The 10,385-nt window shown below is 38.5% G+C and overlaps 1 protein-coding gene across 2 annotated transcripts; it reads right to left on the minus strand.

Moving 5' to 3' along the window:
- Window positions 1-1,449: 1,449 nt before the first annotated feature.
- Window positions 1,450-9,102, minus strand: LOC108957415 (putative disease resistance RPP13-like protein 1). 2 transcript variants are annotated; one of them, XM_039305878.1, is made up of 3 exons: window positions 8,874-9,102; window positions 7,984-8,118; window positions 1,450-5,726 (listed from the first exon to the last, which is right to left on the minus strand). In XM_039305878.1, the coding sequence occupies exon 3, from the start codon at window positions 5,710-5,712 to the stop codon at window positions 1,489-1,491; it is 4,224 nt and encodes a 1,407-aa protein (XP_039161812.1). In that variant the 5' UTR covers window positions 5,713-5,726; window positions 7,984-8,118; window positions 8,874-9,102; the 3' UTR covers window positions 1,450-1,488. The 2 variants fall into 2 exon arrangements, with proteins under 2 accessions (XP_039161812.1, XP_039161813.1); XM_039305879.1 differs by having other exon boundaries at window positions 7,984-8,158.
- Between the last annotated feature and the right edge of the window lie 1,283 nt (window positions 9,103-10,385).

The following is a 10,385-nucleotide window of genomic DNA, read 5'->3' on the forward strand; positions in this document are numbered from 1 at the left end:
AATAATTTGTTGTGCTAAAATATTCTTTTGCAAATGATTAAATCATTTTAGTGTGCATGGGAAAACTGACTTCGGCGGTGATAGAGTATCAAACTTCCAAGCACAACGAATGAACCTGTTGCTGGAACAAAATGTGCAAAGAATCATAAATTATACCAGGACTGCAACCCCAACTCAGTTCTTAAGCTATTGCAAATGATATTGTATGCTCGATGTCAAAAACTTAAGCTTCACAATGTCATGAGAGCATTGCTTCAACAAAAAATTTATCCATGCAACACTAGCACACAGAGAGGAGATATACTAGGCAAGATACAAATTGGTTGAATCGCAAGATTTCCAGTTACTCCAAAGGAGCCCATGTCAACTTGAACATTTTGTTCTGGAACTCCTTATGGGAAGAATGCCACATGAGAAGGTATATTAAGATAAAATGGCATAACGTATGATCAAATCATATTTCACGGTCGAGCAAACGGAAATGCCAACCTAGAGGTCACCGCTGACGATGCAAACTGAGAGGCAAGCAGCCTATCATTACAATCTCAACCAAACAGGCATAAGTATATTTACTAAAAATTTCTAGCAAGTTGTGAGCAACAGTTCCTAAAACACTGGAGTTCAAGACCCAACCAGAAAGCGATTTATGGAATATCAATGCTGTCACACAAAAGCTTGGAGCCATGAGTTGCCTCAGAATTTTATCCCAAATTAACTACTTAATACTACGAAGAATCATCATAAAAAAGAAGAAGAAGAAGAAGAGGAAGGTTCCCAATTCTAAAGAAAACCATAAAAAGAAAAAAACTGCATCCATTTTCTTCACAATCACATCATAGCTTCCACAAAACTAATCATCCTTATAGATTTTGAAAAAGATTTGTTCTTATTTAGATCATATTCACCAAAAGGAAAATTCAGAACATAGCAGTGCAACAAATATATTTAATTGCTTCTTCCTTTATTGATAAATTGCAAAAATAAAAATAAAAAAATGAAGCAAGACAATGACACCAACAACATTACCCCTACCTTAGCAGCGTTCGCACATGATCCTTCCAAGAGATTCTGCCAATGCAAGATCACAATGGTATTTGTAAAACAACCAAAGTAAATGAGCTTAAGGGCCCAAGAAAAAAGATGTTGGGAAGAGAACAAGCAATAGACGTTGAAAATACAGAGGACTATGATTGGGGAATGCTATGATTCTTCGTGATGGTGCGATTTCATTCACAATTGGTTTGGGCATTAAGCAAAAATGAGGGTATGTCGTCAACATAGCAAGAGGCATCACTGCGAGCCTTTCATCCTACAATTGATTGTCCAACGAAATAGAGGCAATCCAACCCAACGAGATCCCCGACCCAAACATCAGTTCGTATTGAGCATCGAATTGAGAAAGTAGAATGGAAAATGATGCCTTCAAAACCAAAAATAACTTACCCGAACCCTAAGAAAATTGATTGTAGTGTAGATGCACGAATCAATTCATCGAATCGGCTCATCAATGTAGATATCAGGGATCTCTTCAATGAGGGGCCAATAGTCACCAGTGAGTTTTGCGCATCGCTCTTTCAGAATCTCGCATCTAGATATGCCCAATAGTTGGAGGGAAGGAGGGAAGCCATCCTTTGGCAAGTACCTCAACTTCGGGCAATCTCCAATCCATAACATTTGGAGAGAGGAGAGATGGTTGCGGAGACCGCCTGATAGTCTTTTCGCATTTCTCAAATACCGTATCCCAAGATAGGTTAGAGAGGAAGGAAAGAGACTCCAGGCATCCTCATCCTCTGAAGGAAACCACTCCTTCTCTCCCTCCTGTCCCATGTTAAAATCAATAAAAAGACTCGAGAGAGATGTGAGCAGGTGCAAGCCCCACTCTCTCACTGGCTGCTTCAGATTCACGAGCCCCCAAATACCAAATCTTAGCAAATAGGGAGGCAGACCTCCCTTGGGGAAGCATGTGATATTTTCGCAATAATGAATTATCAAATCCTGGAGGGATGTAAGACGATGCCACTGATTTGGTAGGGACCTTATCATCGGACAATCCTTAAGTGAAAGACTCTGCAGGGTGATGGGAAGGGGTGGGAAGTCCTCTATCTCTAATATCGGACACTGCCATATTTTCAATTTAGTGAGATTGTTACACTTGTCAATGTTACAGTTGGCAATAGACTTTATCTTAAAACAATAACTAAGATCAAGACTCGAGAGGGTGACGGGAAGGGGAGGAAAGTCCTCTATCTCTAATGCTGGACAATTATAAATATGCAATTGAGTGAGATGGGAGAGCATGTGAAGGCACTGTGGTAAGCTTCCCAAATTTTGACAATCGTTAATTCTCATTGTTTCAAGCAATTCTATGGCAATTCCTTCCAACGACTCCACTCCCTTACAATTGTCTATATGAAGTGCCTTCAGAGGAGCAAGTCTACCCCTGGCAAATGAAAAGGATATCAAAGAATCATAGTGATGTATCTTAAGAGATTCAAGTTGAGAAATCGAATTACTTTTGCTGGAGTCACCTTGAGGAATGTTTAGAGCCATGATTTTTGGACAATTCTCAATCACCAAATGTCTAAGTGCATGCATCTTGCTTGGAAGCTTTTCTAAACTTGTGCAATCCACCAATTCCATCCTTTCAAGATTACAGGGTAGCTCTATCTCTCCGTCTCCTGCCACAAAAGATGTGAATCGAGCACAGCTTTTAATGGTTAATTCCTGGAGGCAAGTGAGATTTTGCGTTTCATTTCCATCTTGCCACAAGCATGTTAGCTTGTCACACAGTCCTATATGAAGCTTCCTTAGCTTGCCCAAGCAACTCATAAACCGATGATCAAAGGAAACAAGGTCTATGAGTTTGTTAATTTTGAGAACTGTCAAAGAAGTTAGCTTGAACAAGCTCTTTAAGATCTCCTTACTACAATCCTCAAGGTATAACTCATTGAGAGATGGAAGACATAACTCACTGGTTGAGTTATTCAATTGTTGGCATGAATGAATTTCAAGCTTTATAAGACGATCAAGTTGACAAGGCAATGTCTCGACCAATGAAGGACAGCTCTGGACAACAAGATGCTCAAGACAGGAGAATGAGACTTCTTCTTTTGGGCCCCCTGCATAAGGAGACCAATTCTTCCATGCCAACATCTCTTCGAACTGCAAAGTAATTAAGGACGAAAATGGCCTATCACCTCCATAAAAATTAGAGCCTATTATTCTTACTGCACTTAGACCTTTAAGAGATAATTCTCTTAATGAAGGTAGTTGTCCAAGTGAAGGCAATGATGTGACATAAGGACAGTCCCACAAGCTCAAAGATACTATCCGAGAATATGATGAACCATCTAACCATGACGGGAATATTGCACCGCCATAGTTCAAAATAGTGAGATTTTCAATATCAATGGGAGGTCGCAAAGACTCAAGCACCCGTGATTCATGCTTATCATTTCGAAGAATTCCAAAATCTTCATCCCAATGCAAGAATAATTTTCTTAGGTCTTGCTTTCCTAACAAATTAGCATCAACAGCATCTCTAACATCTTCCACCTTTTGTAATTTTGATATGAATAATCCTCCTTGAAGACGCGACAAGTTCTTTAACTCCTTTAACTGTAGGCCCTTCTTTGTTCCTACCACAAACTTGGACAAGATAGTAAGATTCTTCAAATTATTGATACCTAATGGCATCTCTTTTAGACTTTCTGTATCTCTAATATCAAGAAATTGTAAGCTGACTAACTTTGTGATACCATGAGGCAACTTTGAAAGCCGATGACAACCTCTTAAGATTAAAGCTTGTAATTTGCACAAGTCGCCAATTGACTCAGGTAACCTTTCGATGTTAGTGTACGAGAAATTGAGATATCGAAGATGTTTTAATTCACCAACACAATTCGGTACCTCTACAATGCTACAATGACATAATGAAAACACCCTCAAATACTTCAAGTTTGTTAGCAAGTCGTGCAACACCTTGTTGGAAATAGAGAAATAATTTGGGCCCTGACTAGATCCAACACGCACTAGAATCAAACTTCTTAAGACCTTCAATCCATGATATGCTCTTAAGCATTTTGATGTAACAAGCCATGATGAGACAAATGATGCATAACGAGCTCTCCCAAGAGATGCATCATCTTCATTAACTACCACCTGAGACTCCCCAGAGCTAAAGCATATTGCACCCTCAATGGACTTTGCTAGATCATTCAAAAGATCATGCATTGAAAACTTAGATGTGTCAACACTTGATTGTTGAAGAAATGATCTAGATACTAACTCATTGAAGTAACTCCGTCCTAATTTCAACTTATTTTTATTTTTCTTTTGTCCATCTAAAAATCCCTCTGCTATCCATAGGAGTACGAGCTCATCCCTCTCAATTTCATAATCCTTGGGAAATATTGCACAATAAGAAAAACATCTCTTCAAATAGGAAGGAAGATGGACATAGCTTAATGTCAAAATAGGGAGAACCTCATCATTCTCTGATGTTGGAAGATCCCCTATTATGTTATTTAAGGTATCTTCCCATTCACCAGGATTCATTTTATTACGTAGGGCACCGCCAAACATCTTCGCTGCCAAAGGTAAACCTTTACATCTTTTAGCTATTTTCTTGCCAATTGTTTCAAATTCCGGGTGGCTCTTAAAATTTGTTGCTTCAAGAGCATGAAAGGCTAATAAGCTTGTACAATCATCAAGGGACAATTCCTCCAAAAGATACGGCTGAGCTCTTGTCATTTTAACAACAGCAAGGTTGCGAGTCGTAATAATAATCTTGCTTCCCCTAGCACCCACTACAAATGGCTTTAAGAGGTCAGTCCATTTTTTGTACTTCTCATTCCATATATCGTCTAGAACCACAAGAAACTTCTTTTCGAAAAGATTGTCCCTCAACATAACTTGAAACTCATTTAGATCTTTGCCCTCACAGGGCAACCCAGTGATTGACCTCAAAATAGTCTTTGTTATGTCAAGAACATCAAAAACATCTGAAACACAAACCCATGCTCTCATCTCAAAACATCTATCCACTCTGGCATCATTATATAGCTGTTGAGCCAAGGTAGTCTTTCCGATACCGCCCATCCCAACTACGGGGACTATGCTCAACATGGCATTAGAATTTTCAACCTCATTGATCAATAGTTTGAGTATTTGTTCTACTTCCTTCTCCCTACCAAAAAACTGAGGCTCCGATAATGAAGTGGTTATCCTTTTGCCGGTGTAGTTATATTTGTCCACAACATTCTCTCTCAAGTTTAGATGAACCTTTCTAGTGACAATCGCTTCCAATCGGCCATTGATCTCTTGTACCTTGGTTTCAGACATGAACGAGGGTGGTCGGCCAAAGACAGAGAACTTCCATTTCCCCAAACCTTTGTTTATGTTGGATTCTGCCTCTAGCTCAACTTGAGCAGCTTTTATCGCAAACTCATCAAGCAAGTCTTCCATGTCATAGGCCAAGTCCTTAACCCTGTCCAACCATAGCTTCACTTGATGGTTACCACTAAGTTGCTTGTTCTCTGCATCAGCCAACACTGCATTGATTGTTACCAGCACATCCTTCCACTCCTCAAGGGAGACGATGTTGATTCCATCTCGTTGTGCACAACTCAATGCGGATGAAGTCAACTTGTCGAATAGGACCTGTAAGAACGAAGCCAAAAAGGAACCCAAAACGATCTCTCCAATGGCCATAGGTGAATCAGTTACTGTAAAGAACAATAAAGGTATTATGGTGAAACAAAGTGAAAATGAGCTAATGGAAAGAAAAAACTATGAAGTCTAGGAAGACCAAGACGATGACCTAGGAAAAATATTCAAGGGATGCACATCAAAGGTTACACAAATCGAAAAAAAAAAATACTATTTGTCCACAAGTGCTTGTTACATCAATTGCTCTCCTTATTCTTTAGATCAAGACTTTTTTACTATTGGACCTTTACTTTTGGCCATCCAAAACAGAGTCTTAATATGACCAACTTAAGAGTGTTTGCATATTTTCATTATAAGTGTTATCCCTCACAAGTGTTTTGTTGGCTTTTTTAGCATATGTATATTCTTAGTAACCTTATGATTTCAATGTCTTTGTTTGCTTTATTGGTGAATGTGAGATTGATGAATTCTTTTACATGGCAATTACTATGCTAAAGATTCACATCAACATGGGCAACAATGATTTGTTGAAGGGTGCTAAGGTGGTGGTCGATAATTGAGAATCGCCTTGATAGGAGAATTGCGGTCCTTTGAACACGATTATCAAGTTCATTAGTGTAATGGGTAGAGTGTGACATCTAGTAGATTATATATTGTTAATACTGGACTCATTTACCATTTCCAGAGTGAGAGAAAGCAACTTGCTTGATGGATTAGTCGGTGTACTTATCCCTTTTTTCTCGTTTAGCGATGAATGAAGTTGACCAAATTAATAGGATCGGCAAATAAACATTTTGTGCAACTTAGTAAAATAAATGCTTTTGAAACATAACATATTGAGGATTCACCCAATAATTGCATCATATTTTCTGTTATACATATACATGTCATCAAAGACAATTAACTTTGTCTGTCCATTAAGAAGAAGGGAAACACGTGCTTTGGGCTTAATAAGAAAAAGGGTCAAGCACACCTAATAATTCATTAAGCAACTTGCTTTATTTTACTATGCAAATAGTGAACAAGTCACAAATCACCAAATGAAAATGTATAATCTACTAAAAGTTATACTTTATTCATCACACCAATGAACAGGAAAATTGAGTTCAAAGGACCATGATTCTCTTTCTAGGCGATTCCCCATCACCGGTTACTAACTCATCACCTTTCAGCAGATATTTTCGCCCATCTTGCTGCAACTTTTTCTTTCACAAGTGGTTGTTCTGTAATATTTAGAGATTATCCCCGCACATTTGTAGTTTCCACGATCATATACTCATTCGTGTAAATAAATCATAAACTCGAGAAGACCAGAACTTCAGTGGGTATCATGAACTTTTTTGTCGTGAAAGTGAAGCAAAATTGGTAAAGAGCTGATTGGAAAGAGAATTTAATAAAATCCAGAAAGACCAAGACTTACAGAGATGCAAATTGGATTTATCGCTTCACTTTTCAAATCTCTCCTCTTCCGTTCCCATGCGAATGTCTCTTTTACATTTCTAGTAGATTTTCCACGCATTACGTGGGTGCCGATTTTTCTTTTTTTGTGTGATTGACAATTGGCACTGATTATTGTTTCTCTTGCTCAAATTAACAAAACTATAATTTTAGACCAACTTTTGTCATTTTTAATCACATTGTGATTAGTCATTCATTAATCTCTATTGTACTTGTCTATTGGAATTGTGTCTAGATTTCCATTTATCTTTTCAGAATATAAGTTTAATAAATGTAAAAATAGCAAAAGGAAAAACTAAATACGAAAAACAGCAAAAAACTGATAAAGAAAAAAAAATGCAGGAATGGGGTGATAAGACTCTTCGTGACTCGCGGGGAGTTCCACTTCACATTTTTATGAAGATGCAATCTAAATTTATTAATAAGCAAGATATGATTTTCCTACATTTCCCAAATTATAGCATGTGATTTATGAAAGGAAACGTGCAAAAAAGAGAATTAATAATAATGCACTCCAAAAAGCCTAGATGTGCATGATAATGCTTGTCCATGAAAATTCTAAGTTTTCTAATATAATTGTCCTGATAAGGATATAATGAATTCTATCCTAATATGTAATGAAAAATCATAAAATAGAGGTCCAAATTTTGGCTTAAACAATTATGCGTGCAGATGTAATACCTCATTAAAACAACTAAGCCACATTAAGATCAACAAATCACCATGAATTATGCAGTCAAGCTGCAACTTTAATCTGGCCAGCAAGTATATGACATCAACTTTCCCCAATTTTGTTATTAAACTTGCTGCATCAGTTCAAGGGAAAAAGAGAGCAAGTAGATAGATGTCTTTTACCTATTCCAAGTAGACTTCCTGGAGCTGACCAGGCGAACGGGATTAGATCCACAACAGCAATCCAGCAAGCACGAGCGCTAGGCTTGGCAGTTCACTGTGTACGCGTGCGTATTCAGCTACGGGAATGCGTGGTCGCTGCTTGCAACAACGAACGGTGGTATTGATTGAGCGACGACTAGAGATGGTGGTGATTAGCGACAATCGATATGCATGCAAGAATTGAATTGAATGAGAGTGAAGTCTGTGGGATATGATAATGCTTGTCCATGAAATTGTAATTTTTCGAATATAATTATCCTGACACGAATATGATGAAATTCCATCCTAATATGTAATGAAAAATCCTAAGTCTGTCCAAATCAGCAAATATGAACACACTTAAAAATGTGAATATGACTTTCCCTAAATATGTAAATGTATGATATGCAATTTCCTAAATGTGCAACACCTAATAACTCTACACGTGGTTTTATTAAACACCTCCCCTAATATACAATCTAGAATGCAACGAATGTATATAACATGCCGTGGATGACTTTTATGAAATTTGACACATGTAAATTCATGAAATTACACGTGAAGACGTGATCGAGAGCAACCTAGCCATATGCAATTTCATAAACACGGATGGCAAAAATATTCAACAAATCACCATGACGCAACTTTAATCGGGACAGCAAGTATTTGACATCAACTTCTCCTAAAATATAGACAGGCATTGAGTCAGTTTAAGAACGAAAATATTGTTGCTGCTGCCACCTCTTCTTTTGCTTCAAGTATATAGAAAGATTTCAGAAATGACTGGTGGCTGCTCTCGTGTAATAAAGGCCTACCAGATACTTTAGCAGTGAGGTTCTGGATGAATCAGTTTGAGGGAAAAAAAGATTTACCTATTCCGAGTAGACTTTCTGGAGCTGACCGGTGAACAAGATTAGATCAACAACAGCAATCCAGCAAGGACGAGCGCCAGGTTTGGACGAGAAGGAAGAGAACACTGCTGAGCAGGGGGGACGAGCGCTAGGTTCGACAATTCACGGTGTATGCGTGTGAACTCTGCTACGGCAATGGGTGGCCACCGCTTGCAACGATAGAAGATAATATCGACGGAGCTACGACTAGGACAGGTTTGTAGGGGACTGGGCAGATCAAAAGAAGAAAAATCAAAGTTGGCCTCCAAATCTTAGTCAACTTGCCCACTAAAGAAGGAAGAGAAACTAGCCGTGAATCTTAAGTTGAGGTTGCAAGCCGTCACTTCAAGAAAACAAGTTGACAAGACGACTTGCCTTACCCAAACGTTTCCTTCTAGTAGAGAACAAAGTTGGCTTACTTGTTCAGAGCGAGCACGCAATTTATATGAAAGCCAAACCCTTCCTCTAATATTACTAAAAGCGAAATTGCGTTATGCCTTGTTGAAAATGCAATGTGTACATGCTAATTATTGTTATTCGGGAGAAGTCAAAATCAGGCACTATCGGAAGCTTATAACCAAATGATTCGTGACTTGAATTTAAACTATATAAATGAATTTGAAGCTGGATGTCTATATCCAAAGGCTCGAAATTATGTTAGACTCCATCGTTACATGGTAATTGTAGCAGAGGATCCAGCTACTAGCGATCTTGTGCCAACATATGCCTCCCCAGCAGCTCCCTGAGCATCGGGAGCCAAAGCCGCGTCAATGGATCACCGCTAAGTGGATGACTAGAGCAACAGATCCGACCATGAAGGTCAAAGTTGCAGAGAGGAGCAGCAGGCCAGAGAAGACGATCTGGTTCCCTGAGGGCGGAACAATCCAACTGGCTCAAGTGATTCAAGATCAACACAATACTGAGACAGATTCAACCGAGTTGATAAGATGCTGAATTTAAATTGCCTTCGTAATATTTTGGTAAAATAGAAATGCCGATAGTAAGTGCAAAGGCAGTCAGAGGCTATTGCGATGCTCCCGAGCAGGATGAGTGGGTTTAATAGCTTATTGAACGGGAACGTGTGATCCCTCTCCTTCGGTGTGGGCTCTTTGAAATCCTAACCACACATAACATTGAGAAATATACTCGTTACTAGCCTATCGGAACCGGTTAAGATCTAACGGGAGAACACGTTAACTTTATATAAGCTAGAGAATTCAAAGATATGATTACACGTAGTGTTATTCTCCACCATGTGTGCATGCATGCTTGTTTGATCGAGACCGACTCTAAAGTGTAATATACTCGTTGAATGAATCTAAAGAAATCAAATCACGAAATCAACATAATGATACATCAAAATGATACTAAAGGACGAGTAAAAATAAAGTGTGGAAAGTAAATCCGAAACGAGACAAGCAAAGTATACATTGCTTTATTATTAAGTTTCGGGACATCAACCAGTGAGCTAATTTTCAAAATCAAGTCAAAGTC

The sequence above is a fragment of the Eucalyptus grandis genome, chromosome 2 (genome assembly GCF_016545825.1).
Source record: "Eucalyptus grandis isolate ANBG69807.140 chromosome 2, ASM1654582v1, whole genome shotgun sequence".
NCBI classification, from domain to species: domain Eukaryota; kingdom Viridiplantae; phylum Streptophyta; class Magnoliopsida; order Myrtales; family Myrtaceae; genus Eucalyptus; species Eucalyptus grandis.

Bases quoted from the DNA above. Each gene is read 5' to 3' on its own strand.
- LOC108957415 (XM_039305878.1), bottom strand. From the start codon at position 5,712: ATGGCCATTGGAGAGATCGTTTTGGGTTCCTTTTTGGCTTCGTTCTTA.